We start from the raw sequence: 25,440 nt of genomic DNA, 5'->3' as shown, positions 1-25,440 counted from the left end.
TACGGTATTTTAAAGGTGGAGTCAACATGATTTGCTGATAATTTAAGTGAGAAACAGAAATCAAAGATGCTTCCAAAGTTTTAGATAAACTGGAAGAAAAAAAAAAGAGCTGCTACCAACTGAGATGGCAAAAAGATACAAGACAAGTAGATTTAAGAGGATGAAAATCAAGAGCTACTTTGGACATGTTAAGAGAATCAATCAGACATTCAATTATTGGATATATGAAGTCTACAACTCAGAGGGTAAGTCAGAGTTGGAGACAAATATGAGAGCTATCTAGAGATAAGAGATAATGATGGGCCTGAGACCTGAGTGCTAGCTCATACCAACATGTAGAGAAAACTAAGTACTTACGGAAATAGCCTTGATATGCACTGAACCATAAATCACTTAATACGTTTACCCATGTTCCACTTATTGTCTTGGTTATACACCTGAAAACATATCCTAAGCATTAAAGATAGAGGTGGAGAGTAAAGACCAAAGGAGGAGAAATTGAAGTTATTAGAATGAAATCATTAAAAAAAAAAATAATAAAGTCTAAATTAGTATATGCAAAAAGACTCCAATAATATATAAGCTTACAAAAAAATAATAATAATATATAAGCTTACACAAAATACAGAGACAATATACATACAATTGGATAAAAAGATCTGGGTTATTGTGTTAGTTCTATTTCTAGGCTCAACTACAGAATGATATGCAAATGTTAGAAATTTGTACTGTTTTTATGCACCATGGAGAATAGAAAACACTAAGAATACCTGAAAACAAATGGGTAACTTCTTTTATATAATTGCCATTTAAAATGCACCCAACATGTTCCCTAGTTAAAGGATGTCAAATGCAAATGTGTCTCCAAGTGCCCCCAAAAAATCATACTTCAATAAATGTAAGATGCTGCCATTAATCAAAGACCCTAGTTAATTCTTAGGTAAAGCCAAGAATCCTTCATTATCTATTTTGTAAATCCAGACTCAGAAAATTATAGAACCTGGACCTATTTACCTTACTAAACTACTGCCTGATTATGGTTTCCACAGGTATAGGAATTTGAGAAATGGGGGCAGAAATGAAGACTCAGAACTATATTCCAGCGATTATGTGTGGAACCTTACATACCGTTATCAAGACATCATAATTTCCTGCTAGTCCATGTTAACATGGCCAAGTTAAACAGTTTAACAGTTCACTGAACTCAACCAGAACTCCAGAGTTTCATCTGGAATCTTGTGACAAATATCCTATTATGCCTCGCATTCTTGTCATCCTTGATTCTTACTACATAGTGCCAAACTTCACCTACCCTTTTCTATTCTTTACTATTATTACTTCATCCCACTAATCTACTCTACTACAATCTCTAGAAAAAACATTTATAATACAGATTGTCCTTAATCTGCAACTGCTTTATATAATGGTCCCGGTCCCTCCACCTCTTAGCTTTCACTAAAGCCTGGCTTACCCCAAAAGGCACTGCCTATCTTTTACCTTTTCTGTGAACTGACAACTAAAACCCATTATTCTTCTAATTCCTTATATTTAAAGCAATATCCATTAAAACAAAATATAACACAAACAGAACTTGTACTTTGAAAGCCATGTTATCTATGTGAATACCTTTCCTCTCTCTTCTGGTAAATTATACCCATTATACTAACAGCTTCATTTTGCACCAGTCACCTGGATGCCAACTTCGATGCCAGTGTTCACAATCTATCCCAACACTTTAGCTCCCTCTTATCCAAAATACTTGACTTTCTTCAAAAAGGTTCACCTCCTCTGTCAGCCAACCATGACTGTAGGCATTATTAAACACACAACCCATGATCATCACCATCCACCCTTCTAAAAATTTCATTTACACTGAACTATCTCTATGACCTATCGGGCTTTTTGTAACCAACCCAACTCTTGTGCCTGGCCCCACAACCTATCCAATCATGGTATTCACCAATGACATATAAATTCAACTCCTTCAGTGTTAACAACCTATGCACATGCCATTAGCATACTGCCCCATCTGCTCTGCTAACACCCAACCTTGAAATACCATGCCACTTTTCTGGCTAGTAAAGGGTCTTTAAACTCCAACTATGATAAGTTTCCTAACTTCAACTAGCTGCTCAGTAGCATAAGACTCAATATTTGGTCTATTTCTTCATTCATTCCCCCTAGTCACTTTCAAAGTTTTCATAGTCTTCTCAATTCCCTAATCAAACCCTGTGTCCCACAAAACAATATTAAAACATTTTTCTTAAAAAGTTACATGATCAGAAAGTTACGATTTTTAAAAATCACTTAATTAGGATGGTTAACTATCAAAAACAGATAATTACAAGTACTGATGAGAATGTGGAAAAATTATAACCCTTGGATGGAGTGTAAAATGGTACAATCCCTATGAAAAACAGTACGAAGTTTCTTCAAAAAATTAAACAAAGAATTACCATATGATCCAGCAATTCTACTTGTGGGTATCTACCCAAAGAAATAAAGGTAGAGTCTCAGAGCAATTTAGACACCCATGTTCATGACAGATTAACTATAGCAAAAACGGGACGCCTGGATGGCTCAGCAGTTGGGCGTCTGTCTGCCTTTGATTCGGGGCGTGATCCCAATCCAGGGATTGGATCCCACATCGGGCTCCCTATGGGCAGCCTGCTTCTCCCTCTGTCTTTGTCTCTGCCTCTATCTGTGTCTCTCAGGAATAAATAAATAAAATCTTTAAAAAAAAAAATCACAAAAACATGAAAGTAATCCAACTGTCCATCGATGGGTGAAAGGATGAATAAAATGCCATACACACACACACACACGAATATTATTTGGCCTTAAAAAGGAAGAAAATTCTGACACATGTCACGGTGTGGATGAACCTCGAGGACATTACACTAAATGAAATAAAGCCATCACAAAAAGACAAATATACATGATTCCCCTTGTATGAGGCAGAATTTAATAGTCTAATCAGTGTGAAAATCAGACACAAAAAATAGAATGATGGTTGCTGGCAGATGGGGAGAAGGGGGAATTGGGAGTTACTGTTTAAAAGATACAGTTTCAGTATTGCAAGATGAAGAGAGCTGTAGAGATGATGGTGGCAAATGGTTGCATGCATCATTGAACTGCACAGTTAAAAATAATAAAGATGATAAATTATGTGTATTTTACCACAAAAATTTTTTTTTGCCAAATTAAAAAAAAAAGGTTACATGGACACATAAATTTGAGAAATACATCTTACAGTCCCTTCTTGGAGATTCACAATGTATAACACCACTTTAGAGTATATTTCCACCATTTTCAGTAAAGAAACCTGTTTAACTTTGCAGTTTCCAAACTCAACAATTGAACCTCCTTTTCAAGAAATGTGTCATATCATCTCAAAGGAGACAAACAGTGGTACAGCAGACCTAAACGAATTTACTGAGAAAATTCTTTGAGAATGACTTGACTTCCCCATTCACACCTACAAACATAGTTAACATCACATATCCATCTTTAGCTCCTTCTAGTAGTTTTGGAAGATAGGGGCCTTCGCTCTTATTCAAAAGCGATCCCTATACCTATTTCTTCTTTCCAACCCTTACTACCTTAAAAACCTTGCTTCAGTAATTACCATTTTCCTATTAACTTAAACTTCTTAAATTCCTACAACCAATCACTGAAGTCTTAACTATTTCACTTTCCAAATATTTTTCTTACATCCAGGGAATGTTATCCTGAATTCCTATCACTGTCCTTCTTAAGGCTTTCATGGACTGAACTATTGAAGCCCTGATCACCCTACCACCACACACTTCTCTTGACCACACACTTCTCTTCAATTAGGTTTCTCTGCTGCCAATACTATTAAAATTTTATGTCTAACAAGGTTACTACACCTTCCTTAGCAAATTCTTTTTTGACCCTCAAATACCTATGAAACAGGCCTAGGCCCTTCACATAGCATGCAAGGCTTTAACCCTATCAAGTCTTATCTCCTTTCTATTTCCTGTCTTTCAATCAGTTTATGATTTAAAAATCCTCAACTACCTACTGTTCCCTAAGCTCATTGTGCCGATTTATAACTTTACCCATACTTCTGCCTAGAACAACCCTGCCAATGCTTTCTGCTACTTAACTCCCAATTATACTTCAAGATTTAATTTGGCCGTCCCTGGCCACCCTGACTTCCCTGCATTAGGCTCCTACTATATACCTAGGTAACTCAATACTCCTTTATGTTCCTGTTGCATCCTAAGTATCCTTCTACTATGATGATTGATGATTTGCTTTCCTGTCCTTCACACTGATTAGACTATTCTGTGGGCTAGGAACTTATTATGAAGCAACTTTGGTTTGTTTTTTGGCTTTTTTAAAAAGATTTTATTTATTCATTCACGAGAGACACAGAGAGGGAGAAAGGCAGAGACACAGGCAGAGGGAGAAGCAGGCTCCATGCATGAAGCCTGATGTGGGACTCAGTCCCAGGACCCCAGGATCACATCCTGAGCCGAAGGCAGGCGCTAAACTGCTGAGCTACCCAGGAATACCCCATGAAGCATCTTTGTATCCACAACACATCACCAGCTGCCTTATATATAGTAAATATTTAATAAATGATTATTAACCTGAATTCTTTCCCCTATTTTCCCACAACTGCTAGGTAACCAAAAAGACATTAGAATCCAGGAGTATACAACTACCTATCTAAAAGTAGAAATCTAAAAAAATAAAAAAAATAAAATAAATAAATAAATAAATAAATAAAATAAATAAATAAAAGTAGAAATCTAATGATATGGTACCAAAGTTTAAAGGAATTTTTTTGGTAGGAATAATATAAGAAAGTTCCTCTCTCGCAATTGGTTTTTTTAAATTATATTACTCTTACATTTGGAAATTATTTTCAAATAATATAACACCTTTAAAGCAATCTAGGGTAACTTAAAAGACACCACAGCTGCAACCAAGATACACTTACATTCGGCTAGCTTCGATGTCGTCAGACTGAGGTTCTCCTGGCGATCTGTAAAATGTAATTGAGGAAAATTAAGCAAAATATTCCATATTCCAAAAAGGGGCAGACATATTATATTAGAAGACAAATTTGAAAACAAGATTTAACTGTTAACAATTTTAAAAGTGACTAAAGATTTTAACAGAAGGAAAAGTTATCAAATCAGATTGCCATTCAACACGTTTATTATAAAAGCTGGACTAATAAAAAAAAGTCAGTGCATTTTTTTAAGGAAACTGTAAACACTGTATTTAGATACCAATATACAAAGCAGTATAATGTATAATAAATCACAGTTATTCACAAAGTCAAATATTTATAATAAAAACATACAACTATGAAACTTTCTACAAATACTGGTTATCCAAAATATTCCAAGTATTCATTTACTGGTATTCACAGTCCCAAACTGTATTTAGATCAGGGGTCAGCAAACTATTTCCTGGGACAACAAAGTAGGGCCTGGGTCAGTCACCTATTTTTGTTGTATTATTAGAATAGAGCTATGCCCCACAAAGCCTAAAGTATTTATTATCTGGACCATTAAGAAAAAGTTTGCCAACTTATGCTCTAAGTAATTCAAATTTAAATCTAATAGCCTTAATGAATTTTGAGATACTTTAAGTGAGATTTATCATTCTAATCATTATTATCTTGGTTCAACAATGAAATTAACTTTCCCTGAAAATATACTGGGGCAAGATGCACTACATATCAAAAGTATACCAAGCTGGGGTATTAAAATTTTACTATGGATAATTATGAACTGATTTGTTATTAATAGTTGTTCAGTTGTTTTCTATTATTTTTTAAATATACTATCTTGCATAGAAATATTCAAAACTCTTAGGCACTAAAAAGTCTGTTATTTTCATTTTGGGGTATGAATCAATTTTGCCTATTTCTACTATGGTGTTAAAAAAAGAAACTCCTATTACCCTATTCAGTTTTATAAAGAGCATCAGTATATTAAATCAATAGAATAATGATTGCTAACACTCAAATTCTCAATTTTTTTAAGAGATCAAAAGCTAAATGACATTTACAATAACCTGAGTTTTAAATCTATCACTGACTTGAGACTAATCTTGAACAATTTTAACAGAAGAATCTTAAAATCAGAGCCACATCAAAAAAAAAAAAAAGAAAAGTAACAAAAACAGTTTTCCACATTTCTTAGCTGTTAAAAATCTGATTTATTAGACTATGAAAATTACCCCTCACTGCAGTTCATTCATTCAGAGTCCAAGGCCAAGAATGCAAAAAAAAAAAAAAAAAAAAAGGAAGAAAAAAAAAAAAAAAAGACTCCAGCAGCTCAAATATTTTAGAACCTCTTTGCAGTATATTTATTTTCAATTTTGCATAGTTATATTAGAACTAAAAACTGGGGCATGCTGGAGGTGGCAGGTGACTTGGCACTGACACAAATGCAAAAATTTCACTCCACCCTCTCCCCCAGGGAGCAAGCAAATCACCTTTGTGACACACCTGGTCTCCACCAGCCTTGTGGGTAAGTACCCCAAGATTGCTTCCAAACTTGTTTGTATGTCTCAGACAGAAGAGCTAAAAACTGATGATAACCCCATGTACCAGCTGACTCATTTTTGAAAGTGCGACCCTCCAGCATCAGATGTCATACTGTAAAGGAGGCAGAGCAGGCTTGCAAAACAAAAAATAAACCTGCTGGCACTAAGGGAAGAAAGGCAGATTAGAAGCTTTCAAACACGCAGGCGGCAAAACTTTCAAAATTAATAGGGAAAGAGAAAGAGAGAGGGAAAAAAATGAGGACACAATGACAGGAAAATTAAAATACTACTGCAAAAAGGTAAGACATAAGCAAGAAGGAAAACAAATTGGAGTCTTAAAAGCACAATATATACTACAAAGTTTTGAGAAATGGGATTGAAATTAAATACATCATCAAATGGTAGTTTTCCAATTTCTGTTCCCTAAACAAAAGAGTATGTAAACATTAGCATCAAACTGTCACCAAATTATTGTAAATATATAAGTGGATTATCATTTAATATTAACATATATTCAAGTGAGCTTCGAAAAACCATTTATATGTCAAACCAAGTAATTTAAACCAATTCAGTCTAACAGAAGGATAGAATATGAAAGGATTGAAAGAGATATTACCCTAAAAGAGGTCTATCCCTGGGTCTCTTAAACATGGTTATTAGCGCAAGTTTTCTACTCAAAATGGAAATTATTTTTAATTAAGAGAAAAGTGAATATACAAATAACTAAGAGAAACACTTTTCTTACAGTAATATGTTAAAATACACAGCTGAATAAATTTCTAGTCATTCTGCTTATATTTCTGTAATATTATGAATAGCTTACCTAAACATATCTTAGTTAACATTCAGATTCCCGAAACTATTAAATTAACATCTAGCAATAGTTTCCAAGCTTTACTTTGGCCCCACTACAGTTTCTTTATTCGTTACTGTCCAGTTTTTGGAAGTAAGGGTCTAGTACATGTTCATAGTTTTACCAAATTCAGGATATAATCAAAGGGGAAAAAAAACTCAAAAGTACAGATTTAGGTTAACCTAAAGTTTGTCACAGTAACAAACCAGAAAAGGAACTTTAAAACAAACAATAAGTAACATTAAAAAATAAAAAATAAATCTCAGAAGAGTCTCTATTTTAGGTCTTGATTTGGATTACAGAAAAGTAATCACAAAATACTTCCTACTCTAAATACTGCAGTATGAGCCAGAACATTCAAATGGAGGCTCACTTCCAATAATAACAGGTGTAGCTTATCCAGCATGCAAGCCACTCCTTTTACCCTCCAACTGTAACTCTCTACGAGAGAAAATTACATCAGCTTTATTAAACCTGTAAAAATTTCTAAAGCAGCATTTGAGTTAAAACTCTCACCACATTAAATGCACATTGAGCATTTTTTCATAGCTTTTATAATGTTCAGAATGATATTTTTTACTTAAAAGCTTGACATTCTTGAGAAATACTTTCCTGTTTACTTATACAGATAGATCTGGGGGGGGAGCATAAAATATTTCAGGAAGGATATTAAATGGAGAAGCACATTAACACTTAGGTATACTACTTATTCCTGCCAACTATACATTTTCTTCATTTTGTACAGTATGTATTTTACTTTACAATAACAGCCTTTTAAAGGCTGTAAAATAACATTCAAAATTACCTTTTACAAGCTGTGGCCATTCGGTGACATCAGGGTGATCACAGCTTTGAGTCACTGATTAAAAACAGGTTGTCACACCAGTTTAGCTGCTAACTTGATCTGAGCGTAGGTTTAATAACTCTAATAAATTAAACAAACCTTTAGTTAGAACACTTTAATATATAAACCCAATCCATTGTTCAAAACATAATCTTCAAAGCTTTAAATTAGGTGTCAATGCAACATTCTTCAGAAGAGTAATTATTATAGAAATGCTTTTAAAGACTATTTTCCAGCATTATTTTTTTTTTCCCCTTTACTGATCTCTTGAGAAAATGTGGTGATAATCTCTTATACTTTTATGGAGTGCTACAGTTTACAAAAGCACTTTGGTGAAGAGTTATCTTGCTTGAGTCTCATGACAACTTTGGCTCTACCTGATCACGAAAGATACTAGAGTAAGAATTTAAGAAAAACAAAAAAACAAATTAAGCAGGCTGAGAGTGATTAATTGACTCACTCAAGATTTTAGAATTAGTGTTGAACCTTGGATTAAAACTCAGATCTACTGACTTCCTATCCAGGGTTGGAATTTTTTGGTTTTAGTTTTACTATACAGTTTCATTAAGTATATATATGTAACTGAGCAAATATTTAGAATATGGACTGAGATCCCACTCTTTGGCAATTGTTTAAATGAGACTAACAGTCATATGGTTTTCCAGGTAGCTAAATGCTTAACAGATAATTATATATATATATATATACACACACACACACATTCAAGTCTAGTCCCACTTATTCTATATTTAGTACGGTAATCAAACATTAGCCCAAACCTCTTGGGGTACTTCATGAAAATGTGTTCTATTCTTTCTCAACCATAAACCCACTAATACTCAATTCCATGAAAGAGATTGGCAAAATATAAAAATATGTCCTCCTCCCTCAATCTAGTATCTTTTGATCCCTTTACTTGGCCTTATCTGAACTTTCTTGATTGTCACGGTTCAAACTTACCAAGCATCCTAATCCTATATAGTTCTGGCAAAGATCTGAAATAACCCAGGATCGAGAACTCTTTGTGCAAGTAGTTCTTCCCCTTGATTATTTCCCTATCAAACTGTATAGCCAGGCCAAATCTGAAAAGTGAATTGAGGAAAAATGAGAAAAAAATACCCTTGATAATGAACACTTTCAAAGTGACAAGAGACAATCATAGAAGGTGGTTACTGGCATGGACCCAAAACCCAATATAAAATAGTAAAGTATCTGAAAATACCTAGAGAAGAGTCAAAATGTTCAGTGCTGCAGCAGCCTAAAAACTTGGCTTCAAATTCAGATAAGGGTGAAGATTGGCCTTAGTCTCTTTAGTCTATATAAATAACTAAATAACTTTAGGAGACTACAATAAGTATTACCCCTGAAAGAAATAATTTCCCTATCAGAGCTACCAGTCTCCTAATAAGAGCCTAAGACATTCCTGAGGTCAAATAAGGAAGAGGCATTGGCATCCCTGAAATGAACAATGTCCTCTCTTGGGTTCTCTCTCATAAGACTAAATGTGTATGTAGATTTAGAAGATTCAAAGAAGTCTAACTTTCTAACATGTCACCATAAAAATAATAAAGTTAAAATCTCTTGACTAATCAATTGAGGTAAATTCATTAAAGAGCGACATGTATTTTAAAAATTATTGAGTCAAGTTCTAGGCTCCTCTTTTATGAGGTCCAGTATTCCAACAGAGCACAAACAAGTTCAAGCTCCAGAGCCAACCTGGATTCAAGTTCCTGTTTGGTTATTTCCTAGATGGCAATTCTTGGCCAAGTTCCTTAACCATTCTGAGCCTCACTGCATTCATAAGGAAAACTAAGATGAGAGTAGTGTCTTTTTCAGAGGGCTGTCCTGAAGATGAACAAACCAACACATAATTTGCTCAGAACAGTACCTGGCACATAGTAAGAGCTCAACAAATTGAAGCTACTATTAACTCATATCATCTAACAGCCAAACCTGCCCCCTTCAATCTTCTCATACATAAGATTTAACTTCTCATAACACACTAACCTCTTCTGATTTCTTTCAGGATCCCACTTATGTCCCTCATAGTCTACCTGGTAGCACAGTGACTTAACACCTAGCACAATGCTTTAAAAATGGTAGGTACCCAAATTTGCTGAAAATGTTTGTCACTATTCTAACCATGACATTAAGATATACATGCAGTTTTGAATTCCAAAATATAAAAACAGCAACATACCATATTTCGCCAAACTTCTGAGGAGCTGGTGAATTCTAAAATCAGGTTCTTACAGATTTTTAACCTAAAATATAAAACACCTCACTCAATTCTTTTCACAAAAACTGGATAAACTAAAAAAAAAAAAAAAAAAAAAAAAAAAATTCCCCAAAAAATCCATTGAAAGGAAATTCATTTTTTGTAATATTTATGAATATCCAAAACCATACAAGTGTCCCTAATGCTGTTGCCAGGACACATGCAAGGGTGGTTAGACAGGTTCTGTTGCCTTGGTGCTTTCAGCTGGCAGAGCCATATTTTCCATATTCATCCACAGAGCTGACAGCATACCATTTCTTTATTCTTTCCTCCCTCCAAAAGGGCTGAGAATATATGACAACTGTTTGACTATATGCCTCTAATTCCTTCAGACACCTATAACCATTTAGCTTTTACTTAAATTCTCTATGCTGAGCATCTGCTATGTTAGGTACATTATACAGGCATCTGCCCACTGCCTCCTAGATTAGCAACCTTGGACAAGTCCTTTTGTCTTTTGAGTCAGTCTCAGGCCTCAGGTTGTTGTGAATTTCAGAGAAAATGTTTTCAAAGTATGTAGGACAATGCTTACTGATACTTAAAAGGAGCTCAATACACAGCAATGATTATTTCTTTAAATCAAATATTTAACATGTCTATCAAAACTTGATCATTAAAAAAACAAATTCTGAGCTTGAAGCATGTGTCCAAACAATCACTATAAATTCTTAACTCATTTGTTAATGATCAGAGCATTTCTCAGTGGAATAAGAACTACAATCTTTTAATCCATCTCCTTTAATCACATATGAAGAAACCAACTCCCAAAGACTAAGAAAATCACTCAGTGGCCTATAGGTTGATGGTAGAAAATGAATGCACAGCATATAAACACATCTTTCTTCAATTACCCAAGTTTTAAGACCTTGGAGGACCAAGTCTCAATCTATTCAGGAATAGAATCAGCTGGGAAAATCTGTAAAAAGTGGATACTTGATCTTTACTTTCAGAGACTGATTGAGTACACAAAGTAGAGGTGCATGAATTGTATTTTTAACATATATTTCAGGCAATACACAGATCTCAATTTGAAAAACCTTGCCTTAGAAGATTAAGAACACAAAATTACAGGGAAATATACCAAATCTAGAATGATACAGGATAAGTAAGACAAACTGTAAGAACCAGAAATGTTAGTCTTTTTGCAAACCATTAGCACCCTAACGACTTTATTTTTGTATCTGTGTCCCTCTTCAACAGATGGCTCAGTCTAATAATTAATAATCTAAGAAATCCAATCTAATTAAGAAATGCCTTTACTGGTATACATTCATCTGCCCCTCTAATATTTTCATTATTCTTACAATGGTCCATCTGCCTACTCTCACACTATATACGCACAACACACATATACATATGTCTCTATATTATTATTACTACATCTGGTATGCACTTCAACTTCTCTCCAACAGCCTATTTCCTTCACCTCCTTCTAAGCCTAGGTCAAAACTTAATTTCAAGGACTACCTTTTCTATTACTTTTTTGTTGTGTTCCCTCAGCACTTCTCTTCTCCTTTGCACCATGGTTATGTCTTAAATTTATAGGTAAAGCTACTTGTAGCTTTGTAGATTTATAAATGTCACAACTCAACGAAGACTGTTCTCATCCATTCTGTAAACTAAAATGTTTAAATACTGCTTTCATATATAATCCCCACATAATCCCCTCAACTTCATTAACCCCTGTTGAGTTGTGAATCAACACAACCCCTCCGAAAGACCTGAAAACCATTAGCTCAGCTGCTAACATACAAAACCTTTCACCTAACATTTTTCTTATAGAAGTCATCATCATTCCTGTGTATTCTAAATCCAGTGGCCCCAATCCTACTTTATTTCTGTAGCATTTCACACCACTAATCACTCCTCATCTCCCTCTCACTTCCATAATGCTGTACCCACCCCCCCATATTCTTCTACCTGTGACAGCAACTAGGTCTTCTGCTAGTTCATCTTCTTACCTTTCATTCTTGGTCACCCAAGTTTCTTGCACTAGCCCCTTTTCTTAACCTAAATTAATTATCTGTGCAATGTCATCTATTTCTAGAACTCCCCTATGCTTAGTACCCTTAACTCTACATCTTTATGCCTTTATCTCTTGAGTTCTAAGACTGCTAGTCTCAGTTACCAATCGTACACAGATATTCGGATATATTATTAGCATTAAAATCAAACTCAGTTATTTCCCAAAAAACTCATTCCACCCTAAATGCGCCTGATCTTGCTGTTTTTCTAGTTACAAACTAAAACTGTTGCCAATCTTTACTTTTTCCCTCTCATTTTTATTTAGCCTTTATTTTTATTTAGCCTAACCATCAGTTGATAATTTAACCTTCAAATTCTTAATCATTCATTCAAAAAAATGTCCACTAGTGGAAACTAATACAATGTTATACATCAATCATATCTCAATTTTAAAAAATGTTAAGAGATTTTGAGTGCCTATAAAGTGGATAAAAACAGTGAAAGAAACTAGACATAATCTCTTATCCTCATGTAATGGGCAAACTGGGCACTATTAATAAAAACCACAATAAATTATGCAACTGCAATGGATAATGCTGTTCTGAGGGAGAAACATAGGATATGATAAGCGTATACAGAGTTCTCACTTAATTTGGGAGGACAGGAAAGGTATTCTTCATGAGGTGACATATAAACTAAGCTGTAAGACATTTATCACACATATTAAGAAAAACCCAGTGAGATGATAATGGCTCTGCCAGTCCAGTCACCCAAATTTGAAAACTGAGTCATACTCTAAAGAGAAGGCCCCTTTCCCAGTATAGTAAATTGCTCACCCAATGCTACCAATTCTACCTCAGAAATCCCCTATATTTCAACACTTTCAAAATAAAGCCAAATCTCCCAAACATTTCAGACCAAACTATAAACAATTTGGCCCAAACTTGTCAGTCCAGACTAGACCATTCATTGTTACATTTCTAATGCTTGAAGATGCTCACAGAATAAACATCTTACAAAAGAGGAGTTTTCTCTTTGGTGATTTGCTTTAGGTCATTTAACTAGTAAATATAAGGTTATGATTCAAACCCAAGTTGTCTTGGCCATACTCCTTCCCTTGTACCACCCTTCTAATTTAAAATCAAACCCTATAAATTTTATCTTTGAAATCACTCTTCCTTTTTTTTCTCCATGCACACCAAAACAGTACAGACCCTCATTACTTCATCTGGTTTCCTATTTGCCTTTATCCTTTACTCCCTCTACTGGAATTATCTTCCAGACTTAGGCCATATCACTGTAAGGCTCAAAATATTCTATGCTTCCCCAATACCTAGAAGATAAATTTCAAACTCCACATATCATATGAAATCCTTGCCACTGACCCCGACCCATTCATATAAGTCTTACTGCCCACTACATAATATTATTACCAGGTTACTTGATGATCTAGTACTATCATTGGATTACTGGTTATTACATACTGGCCATTGGTAGTTCTGACTTCAATGCTTTTGTTTTTCAGGTCACTTCACTCCGTATTTCCCTATCCTTTGCTAACTAAATAAACTCCAGCCCCCAACAATCTATCATACCTTATTAAAAACTCTATTCACTCTAAAGGTTGTATCTCACAGGGTTCCCTAAACTCTTCTGTAAATAACCATTGTCTTTTGGGTCTTACTATACACACAATAATTTCTATCCTATAAGTATAATTTTCTACCTTATAGCTATCTGTGTACATACATCAGTCCTTCCAGCTGTACACTGGTTCATGATAGGGCTCATCTTTATCTAAATTTTTATTCTTATAGTAATGGAGAGTATGTTCTCCTGACAACGTATCTCCCCTCAACTTAAAAAAAAAAAAAAAAAAATTAAGATCCATGGCCTGCTGAAGAATTTTGGGCTAGTTCCAAATGGAATTCATGTAGAAACAAACAAGGGTATTATTTTTTTCCCAATTAACACAAGTTTAATCCAATGCCAATTTAATAAAATTCTGAAGACCTAGCATACCAGGAAAATCAAGAAAATCATTCTACCAGAGATTAAACCACAGAATATTAAATAGTGTAATTACAATCAGTACAACTCTCAAAAGACTGACAATATTTACTAAAATTAAGTGCATGCATACTCGGGGACTTAAAAATTCCATTCCTAAGTATGCATCAAACAGAAATGAGTACATATTTAGTGGAATGTTTAGAATAGCAATATTTTAAGTAGTCTCAGACCAAGAGTAACCAAATTATATGCCCACCAACAGTAAATGAATGAATTCTGGTATATTCTGGTATATTCCTAAAGTGGAATACTATACAGCAACTACCATAAACTACCAATGACTACAACCAACAATGTGGATGAATGTCACAAATATGTTAAGTGAGAGAAGCTAGACACAACTAAATGTGGATTCTAATGATATACTGCATAAAAACAGGCAAATCTAATTTATGCTATTAGAATTAATAATAGGATAGCAGTTACTCCCAGAGGAAGAGAGGGAATAAACAGTGTAAGAGGCTTCAGAGTTGCTGCTGCTGTTATTTCTTGATCTGGATGCTGGCTAAACATGTGTTTAGTGTGTGAAAGTTCACAAGCTATATGTACATTTTATGTGCACTCTTCTCTATGTATATTATATTTCAATTAAATATTTATTTTAAAAACCCAGTAAAGTACAAGCATTAGATAAATAGGTAAGTGGAACAGAAGGTAGGCCTAGAGAAATATCCAAAAGTATGTTAATAATTGCTTCTTGTCAAAACAAAACACGAAAACAACAACTGGATAACCTATATGAAACTCCTGTTTTCAGACCCTGCGCTGGATAACAGGCAGTGCAGAACTGTGATCCAAGAGAGAACCAACAGAAATAAAATGAGCCCCCTCATCCCGTGCTCAGATTTCTGCCTAGAGGCTCTTTTCAATATGTAGCCAATGTAGGGAAAACCTAATCAGAGGACAACAGTATCACTAAAGTGAAAACCAAGAACTCAAGCATTCCAGAGGCTGAAGGATAGAATTTGCAAAACCAAGTGAGAAGAGAGCAGCTACACAGAAAAAACGTTCCAGAAATCTGCCACTTGGCAGTCCTTTGATTCTGCACCTGAACTGTAAGGCAAAAGATTCCCTGAAGCTAGACAAAGAAGAGTAGTGAGTTGAAATATTCCCAGCTCATACAGGACTGGGAAATCCCTAAACTCCACCCCCCCACCAACCAGAGTGAACAGAACATACTAACACTGGGGACATTTTGTAAAGAACTAAAAAGGGCCATGCCTTTATAGTAGCTACTAGCCTTAAATATAGCCTTCTGTATACACACCCTAATACAGCCTTGATCAAAGTGGCCAGCAAGTTACTTAGCTGGCTGCCAAAACAAAATTTAATACTCTAAAAAGGCAACAAAACCAGTCACTCAACAACAGACTATTACAATGTGCAGCATCCTTGGGATGCATGGGTGGCTCAGCAGTTGGGCGTCTGTCTTCAGTTCAGGGCATGATCCTGGAGTCCCGGGATCAAGTCCCACATCAGGCTCCCTGCATGTAGCCTGCTTCTCCCTCTGCCTCTCTGTCTCTCATGAAAAAATACATAAAATCTTCAAAAAAAAAGGGGGAAAAAACTACAATGCGCAGCATCCAATAAGTAACTATGAAAACAGAAATATGACCTAGAACCAAAAGAAAAACCGATAATCAATGGACCCTGAAATGAAAGAACTGATGGAACCAGTAGATAAAGGTTTTCAAATACTATTATAAATATGCTCAAAAATTGAAGGCTGAATGAGTAAGAAACAGAAAACATAAAAACCAAATAGAAGTTTTAGAAATACAAACTAAGATATCTGAAAGTATTTGACACTGTAGGAAGAAAAAAACAATGAAACCGAAAACAAAGCAAATTGAAGCAGGGAGACACAAAGACTAAAAATGTTAATGACCTGAGACAAGATCAATTGGTCTAACACACATGTAACTGGAGTCCCAAGAAAAAGAGACTGTGTAAGAGGAGGGGAGGTAATTTAAAAAAGAAACAATGACTGACACTTCAAATTTGATAAAACTATAAATGTACAGATCAAAAAAACACATGCAAAAAGAAAAACTGAGCAAATCCTAAGCAGGATAATCACAAATGAAATCAGTGATAAAGAGAAAATCTTAAAAGGGGGAGGGAGGGGAAGAAAAGACTTCAAATACAGGGAAAGAAGGTAAGCATAACCACAGACTTCTCATCAGAAACAAAGGCTAACATGGAGCACCTAGGTTGCTAAGTTGGTTAAGTGTCTGACTTGGTTTCTGGCTCAGGTCGTGATCTTGGGGACACAGGATCAAGCCCTGCACTGGGCTCCAGGCTCACTGCGAAGTCAGCTTGAGATTCTTTCCCCCTCTCTCTTCCTCCTCCACTGCCCTCCCCCAGCTTATGCACACATCTCTAAAATAAATAAATAAATAAAATATTTAAAAATGTATATAAATATTTCTTTTAAAAAAAAGAAACAAAGACTGAAAAAAAAAAAGTCAATCTAGAATTATGTATCAAGTGAAACTGCCCTCCAAAATAATGAAGAGAAACTACTATACAACTACTAGAATGGCTATATCAAAACAACTAAATGTTAACAACACTAGGCAACTGGAAATCTCATTTATTGTTAGTAGGAGTATAAAACAAAACAAATGAATTTGGGGAAAAGATCTGGCATTATAACTACCCTATAACCCAAAAATTACATTCCTAGGCATTTACCCAAGAGAAAAGATATTATATTCACACCAACTTTAAAGAATTATTCATTTTAGCTTTATTCATAACAGCTAAGAACTGAAAACAGTATAAGAATGAAGGTACAAACAACTTACACATGGTAACACGGGTGAATCTCAAAAATACTATGCTGAATAAAAGAAACCTCATACAAATTAATATACCATTCATATGAAATTCTAATGTAAGCTAAACTAATCTAAGATAAAGTTATCAGAACAATGGTTGATTTGGAGGAAAAAATTGACTAGAAATGGGTATAGGTTGGATTGCAAAGGTGTACACATTTGTCAAAACTCTCATGGAATGGTATGTATATTTGGCAGATTTTATTTTCCAAATATGGTCACCACACAATATAATCCATAACACATACTATTCTTACAAACTTAACACTGGCATTCTCCCATCAGGTGGTGGGGTCTATGTCCCTTCTTCTTGAATATGAGTGGCCTCTGTGATCTTTGAATCAAGAGTATGGTGCTGTGTGACTTAATGCTAGGTTATAAAAATGCCATGTACTTCCGCCTTGCTCTTTTAAGATACTCTTAAAATTCAGTCACCATATATTGAATAAGTCAGCCACCTGGTAAGGAAGCTAAGCGACCACACATAAAGGCAACATTTAAGTGTTCTAGATCTGAACTCTAGCTGAAGTCCTAAGAGCCAGCATCAATCTCCAGATTTGTGAACCATACTTCAGATAATTCTAGCCTCCAGTTATCAAGTTACACCAGTTATCAAGCCACTGTGACATACTTGAAGCCAAGACAAAGCTGTGCCTTCCAGTATGCACAAAGCACAGACTCATAAGCAAACTAAATGCTGATGTTTAAGGGTGATTTAGTACACAGAAATAAATAACTGGAATAATATACTAAAATCAGTTAAATTCAATATACTAAAGTTATCTAATAGTAAATTACTAAGCTTTAGTTAACAACATACATGCTGAAGTTAAGGATGAGGAATAATAATAACTGCAACTTACTTTGAAAAACCTCTAAGAATTAAAACAAATAATGGACAGATACAACACAAAGAAAAATGTTAATTGTGGAATTATATTCTACAATTATTTCACACTTGAGTTGGAGTATTTTCCTAATAAAATAATAAAGAAATTAAGGCATTTTCATGCTAATAAAACCTGAAAGTTTTCTGGCTCATGTATTTGCACTTCAAAAAATTTTAAATTCTTCAAGTAGAAGAGAAATAACACAAGATAGAAAACAGCATCTACATAAAGAAATCTACACAAAGGAAAATAAAAATGGTAAAGATGACCATAAATACCAAAAAATGTTGATAAATCTGGTTTAATAACCTGTTTTTTTTCAATTTTTAAATTTCTTTACAAAACAACTGGCCATTTAAAAGAACTAATTTTAAAAAAATAAAAAATAAAAGAAATGATTACAGGGATGCCTGGGTGGCTCAGTGGTTGAACTTCTGCCTTTGGCTCAGGGTGTGATCCTAGGGTTCTGGGATCAAGTACCGCATCAGGCTCCCTTTGCAGAGCCTGCTTTTCCCTCTGCCTATGTCTCTGCCTCTCTCTCTGGGTCTTTCATGAATAAATAAATAAAATTTTTTAAAAAATAAATAATTACAAGTAAGACTGTGGAATTTATAATTTACATAGAAGTAAAATATAAGACAACAATACCAAAAGGATGACAGAGGAGGGTAAACAAATTTATACTCTATTAGAATTCTCACAATATACTCTAAGAAGTATATTTCTGAAAACAGACTGATATAAATTAAGGGATATACTGTAAATACTAGTACAACCCCTGGGGGCAGAGAAGGTATAAGCTAATAGCAAAGATCAAACAGACTTCTATAAAAATGCTCAATCCAAAAGAAAACAGGAAAGAGGAGAAAAAAGAACGTAGATGGAATAGAGATGAATAGTAACTTGGTAGTCTTAAACCCATTCATGTAGTCAAGTATAATAAATGTAAATGGACTAAACACTCAGAAAGCAAGAAATTGTAAAAATCAAAAAGATGCAACTATACACAGTCTAAAAGAAAGACACTATACAGAGAAGTTGGAAAAGATGTAATATGTAAACATGAATCATCACAAGGAAGAGTGGTTATACTGATACCAGACGAAGTAAACCTTAGGACAATAAACATTAACAGAGGACCACAGAGATATTTCATAACAATAAAGAATCAATTCAAAGGTACCTAACAGTCCTAAATATGAATGCACATGACAGCTGGAGCTTCAAAATACATGAGACCAAATGGACAGTCCTGAAAGAAAAGATAGCAAGTTCACAATTATGGTTGAAGGTTTCAATATTCTTAGTAATTAATAAAATAATTGACCAAAAAAAAAAAATCAGTAATGACACAGAAGAAAGACATGTATCTAATAAAGCATTCGTATCCCGAAAAGAATGAGCAAAGTATTTGGGTACTCACAAAAGGTAATACACAGATGGCCAATAAACATATGACAACTTCTCAACATCATTCATCATCATGGAAATGTAAGAACCATGATACTTCACGCCCTTTAGTATGAAAATTATTTTTAAAAAATAACAAAATAACAAGTGTTAGCAAGGATGTGGAGAAACTGGAATCTTTTTCTGATTGCTGGTAGGAACGTAAAATGGGTACGGCTTTCATGGAAAATGATACGCTGATTTCCCCAAAAAATTAAACAGAATTACCATATGACCAAGCATTATCATTCCTAGGTATATACCCAAGAACTAAACATACAAGAAGAGCAATCCAAGTGTCCAGTGAATGAATGGCTAAACAAAATGTGGTATTTTTACATACAAGGAAATAATATTCAGCCTTAAAAGGAAGGAGGAGCTCCTGGGTGGCTTAGTGATTTGACCACCTGACTTGATTTCAGCTCAGGTCATGATCTCAGAGCCATGAGATAGATGGAGCCCAGCTTTGGGCTGGGAGTCTGCTTTGCACCTTCCTCTCCCCTCTCCTCCTGCATTCATGCTCCCTCCCTCAAAAATAAATCAAACTTAAAAGAAAAACAGAAATTCTTATACATGCTGTAACATGAGTGAGCCTTGAGAATATCACAGTAAGTGAAACAAGCCAGAAGCAAAAGGACAAATATTATATGATCACACTTATGTAAGTAGCTAGAACAGTCTAATTTTTAGAGACAGAAAGTAGAACAGTGGTCACCAGAGGCTGGAGAGAGGGGAAAGACAAGGAGGTGAGGAAGTGTTACTATTTGAATTTGGGATGATGAGAAAGTTCCAGGCATAAGTAAGAGTGATGGCTGCAAAACAACATGCATGTATTTTATGCCACTGAACTGTACACTTAAAAATGGTTTAAAATGGTGGATTTTATGTTATGTGTATTTTACAGTTAAAGAAAAAGAAACTGCAATGGGATTACACAACCATCAGAATGTCTGCCTTTTGAGAATATCAAATGCTGGCAAGGATTTGAAAGAACGGTGCTCGTGGGAATGCAAAATAGCATTAACTATTTGGAAAATAATTCCTTATAAATTCAAACATAAACTTATTATATGATCTAGTAATTCCAGTTTAAGTTGTTTACCCTGGATAAATCAAAGTATGTTCACACAAAGACACATGCAAAGAGTACCTTTTCTCACAACAGCCTAGTGGTGGAAAAAATCTAAATGTTCACCAAATAAATAAGTAAACTGTGGCACAGCCACACTATATTTGAAAAAAAAAAAAAAATTGATAAACACAAAATGGAGGAATCTCAAATACGTATTGAAGGAACAAAGCCAAACAAACAAAAAAAGAGTACATAACTTACCATATTATTTATATGCAATTCTAGAAAAGGGAAAACTAGCAAGCAGATCAATGGTTGCCCAGAGCCAAAAGGGAAGAATGAAAAAAAAAAATTTTTTTTTTTAAAAAGGGAAGAATGACTACCAAAGTAACATTTTTGGGGAGTAACTCAAATGTTCTGTATCTTAACTGTGGTAGTTGTTACAGTATACACATGCATCAAAATACATAAAACTGTATACTTAAAAAATGTATACATTATAGGATACAAATTATACTTCGTTTTTTTAGTTTATAAGTGGCATTTTGGAGTTCCTGGGTGGTTGAGTTGGTTAAGCATACAACTCTTGGTTTTAGTTTAGGTCATGATCTCAGGGTCGTGGAATTGGGCCCCAAACTGGGCTACATGCTCAACAGGGTCTGCTTGCAATTCCTCTCCCTCTCCCTATGCTCCTCCACTACTCTAAAATAATCTTTAAAAAAAAGAGAATAAAATAAAAAGGCAGCATTTTACATCAATGAGCAAAGGACCCCTCAAGTGGTCTAAAAAATTGGCTACCAAAGTGGGAAAAAAATGTAAGATAGGTATTTGTATACCATATCCAAAAACATCCCAAATGCATTCCAGATCTAAACTTATCATACCATATCCAAAAATTCACTTAGAACAGGTGACAGACCTAAATGTAGAACTAAAACTACAAAAGTCTTAGAGAAAACAGACATAAACCTTTATGACCTCAGATTAGGCAATGGTTTAACACCAAAGGCAACAAAAGAAAAATATGTAAGTTGGACTTCATCAAAAATTAAAACTTGGGTGCTTCAAGGAAACAATCATGAAAGTGAAAAGACAGCCTATAGCATGAGGAGAAATAGTTGGAAATCATCTATCTGATAAGGGACTTGCATCTGAACATATAAAAAATGCTTAAAGCCCAGTAAAAAGAAAAAATTAAAACACAGGAAAGGATTTGAGTAGATCTTCTCCAAAGAGGGCCAATCAGCACATGAAATGTTATCATTAATCATTAAGCAAATGCAAATCAAAACCACAAAGAGAAACCTTCACACACAAAAATTACTAAAATAGAGACAATCATCTTTGGCATGGAAGTAGAGCTATCAGAAAGAACCTTCATACATTACTGATGCAACTGTAAAATGATGCAGTCACTTTGGAGGATTTTGGTAGCTCTTCAAAATATTAAACATAGATATCTCATGACCCAGCAGTTTCTCTAGATATATATATATATACCCAAGATAGCTGAACATATATGTTCACACAAAAGTTTGTATGAGTGTTTATAGCAATGTGATTCATATAAAAAAAGACACAATCCAAATATATTTATCAACTGATGACTGAACAGTTCATATATTCATAGTATAATACTATTCAGCCATTAAAAAAAAGTTAAAAATTCTATGTAAAAAGAAACCATACACAAAAGGGCTCGTATTTCATGATTTCTTATATATGAAAGATCTAGAACAGGCAAATTCATAGAAAGCATGCAGATTAGTGTTTGTAAGAGGCTGGAGGACAAGGGAATAGGGAATGACTACTAACAGGTACAGGGTTTCTTTTGGGGATGATGAAAATGTTCTATTAGTGGTAGTGAATATACTACAACCCAAATATACTAAAACTGAAATGTATGCTTTAAAAGGGTGAATCTGGGATGCCTGGGTGGCTCAGCTGTTGAGTGTTTGCCTTTGCCTCAGGGTGTGGTCCTGGGGTCCCGGGATCAAGTCCCATGTCAGGCTCCCTGCATTGAGCCTGCTTCTCCCTCTGCCTGTATCTCTGCCTCTCTCTCTCATGAATAAATAAAATCTGTATAAAAGATAAATAAAGGGTTAATCTTATGGTTATGTGAATTATATCTCAATAAAGTTAGAAACTGTAAAAACTACAGTGTTGTGTGTGTTTGTTTTAATTTCTCAAGAAAGGATAAAAGCTGCATGTACCTGTAGTTATGGATATACTTGTTTGGTATTTGCCAGGCAATTTTATGTTTTTCCACACTTACGTTGAACAACTGTTATGTTTTAGAATTAGCTAAGAAAGGGAGAGGAAACGTTCATTTATTTTTGTACTTAAAAATATACAGCTATCTACCTGTATTTCCTCAGTCGAAAATAATTCTACACACCAATATGGGGGGAGGGGGACAACCAACCAGGAAATAAAGGAGGCTCTCTGGAAATATGAAAATGTTGGAATTTTTGGTTTTATGATTTATAGGAATAATCTAATACTTAAAATTGAGAGTGTGCTGCAAATCTAGGTTGTACAATCAGTTATACGTAGGAGAACTCTGGGATCACAATCACTGTGCACTGGAAAAGAACTGAACTCTCTAAAGTAACAACTGGTCTGCCCTCCCTCTGGGTTCTGTGAACATTTTAGAAATTAATTAAATTATGCTTATTTACCTATCTGAATAACTATAGAAAGCAGACTCATGATTGGTCAATAATAAAACGTTATTTTCCCCCAACAAGGTTATCTTTACACACTTATTTTATCACATGACTTACAGCAGTGAGCATATCTTATCTAAGTGTAGATCAAGTGTCATCTATGGAGATCCTTTAGAAATTCTAAGTCACCAGAATTATTTCAATTTCCTAGTTTTAATGATAAATCACTCATTCTAGTCAACTATTCTATGAACTGAAAATAGAAGCAAATGTGCCACGTAGTCTCAAGGGCTTGCTACTGTGAAATTTTCCCCTGGGTTCTTTTTGCACTAATAGTTCATTTGAGTTCAATCTTATATAGTGCCTAACCTAAAATTAAACTCAGAATTATGCTAGCTTTCAGCCTGTGTTATACACGCACGCGCGCGCGCGCACACACACACACAAAGATGTATAGTACAAGATACTAAAATAACTAAAGGTAGGTGGGTTTTCCTTGAAATAATCATGAACATGTACTTGCAGGTTTATTTTATTTCACCTGTGTATCAAACTCATAAAATCTGACTTAAGGATAACAAAAGACCACTGGCTTCTAATTTAACTTCAAACTGCTTTTAAGAAAACTTACCACATATAATTTTAAGTGAACTAGACTGCTTCTATTAAAAACAGAAAATTGTTGTTCTAAAGACCAGCCATACTTGAAGGACATAAATAGTAAAAATTGAGGGCATTTAATTTTCTATTAATGTGCAGTAAAATACCTCAAAGTAGCTTCATTCTTTTGATTAGCTACCAACTGGAGTAATATTTCTAGAACAATCAGTACACGAACATTCATTCATTCACCCAACACTCACAAATGCTTGAAATTGCACATTAAAAAAAAGAGAGGGAACAATTCGCTGGCTCAGTAAGGTGGGACACCGACTCTTGATCTTGGGGTTGTGGGAGCCCCATATTTGGTTTAAAGATTACTGTAAAAAAATCATTTAAATAGAGAACCATTTACTTTTCTCATACAATCAACTCAATAGTAAAGAAATTACATAATTGCAGTTGAAATTATGTACTTAGAAAAAGCAGGATTCAATAACAGCATAATACAAGGAAGCACTAAAACCAGTGAGTACAAGAGGATTCTTCAGAGAAGGCTTCCCTGAGTAATACTTTGGAATATTTAGCACTATTCCCTGAGACCTAAAGGATGGGTGAAATTTGTTGCCCAAATGTGCAAAGGGTTTGGCAAAGAAACAGGTTGGACAGCTCAAAACACTGAAAAGGTCAGTACTATTGGATGGTTCTGTTCAATAGGGAGTGTGGAGAAAGGTAAGGCTGAGGAAGTAGAAAATCTAGATCACGTGGGACTTGGTTAACTAATAATGCTTTTTGAATTTTACTCTAAAAGCAATGGAAAGTCAAAGAAAAATGTTAAATAGAAAGTAACAAGGTTAGAATTATATTTTTAAAAGATCACTTGAAAAGACAGAATTGTAATTTGTTCACAATAATCCAAAAGAATTATAAACTATTAGAAATGATGGAGTTCATCCAAATTGATGGATACAAAATCAATACAGCAACAACCAAATGTTATTAAAAGATGCTATTTAAATGTAAAAACATTAATCAAATATCTAAGAACATGAGATATGTGTAAAAGGCACTTATGTAGAAAAATGCAAAATACAGAAGAATCAAATAAATAACAAGATAAACCACATCAATTCTCAATATATATTCAATGCAATTTCAAATAATATCTCCAAAGGAATCTGATAAACCAGTTTTAAGTGATTATGAAAGAATGAAAGTCTAAGAGCCAGGATAGTTCTGAAAATTAATAAAAGAGAGGCCTATATTCTCAGATTTCAAAGCTTAATATAAACCTATTTGAAATGAAACAATGTAGTACTGGTGTTTTAAAGAGAAAGACCAAAAAATTTTTAAAAAGCAAAAAAAAA

General features: G+C 34.4%; 1 protein-coding gene across 10 annotated transcripts in view; it reads right to left on the bottom strand.

Moving 5' to 3' along the window:
• Positions 1-25,440, bottom strand: part of UBE3A (ubiquitin protein ligase E3A) — a 95,832-nt gene that overhangs the window by 60,947 nt on the left and 9,445 nt on the right. For 2 of the 10 annotated variants that reach the window (XM_049108379.1, XM_025438001.3), the window contains exons 2-5: positions 10,435-10,498; positions 8,196-8,315; positions 6,487-6,700; positions 4,976-5,020 (exon numbers count right to left, since the gene is read on the bottom strand). In XM_049108379.1, the coding sequence (XP_048964336.1) occupies positions 4,976-5,020; positions 6,487-6,638 (197 nt within the window). In that variant the 5' untranslated portion in view covers positions 6,639-6,700; positions 8,196-8,315; positions 10,435-10,498. Of the gene's footprint in view, positions 1-1,128; positions 1,203-4,975; positions 5,021-6,486; positions 6,701-8,195; positions 8,316-9,194; positions 9,317-10,434; positions 10,499-19,466; positions 19,519-25,440 lie in introns of those variants that run through there. The other 8 variants (XM_025438004.3, XM_049108377.1, XM_025438005.3 and 5 more) reach the window with 7 other exon arrangements.

This window comes from Canis lupus, chromosome 3 (assembly GCF_003254725.2).
Source record: "Canis lupus dingo isolate Sandy chromosome 3, ASM325472v2, whole genome shotgun sequence".
Lineage (NCBI taxonomy): Eukaryota > Metazoa > Chordata > Mammalia > Carnivora > Canidae > Canis > Canis lupus.
The sequence above is the reverse complement of the archived record's forward strand: the minus strand, read 5'-3'. Positions and strand labels throughout refer to the sequence as shown.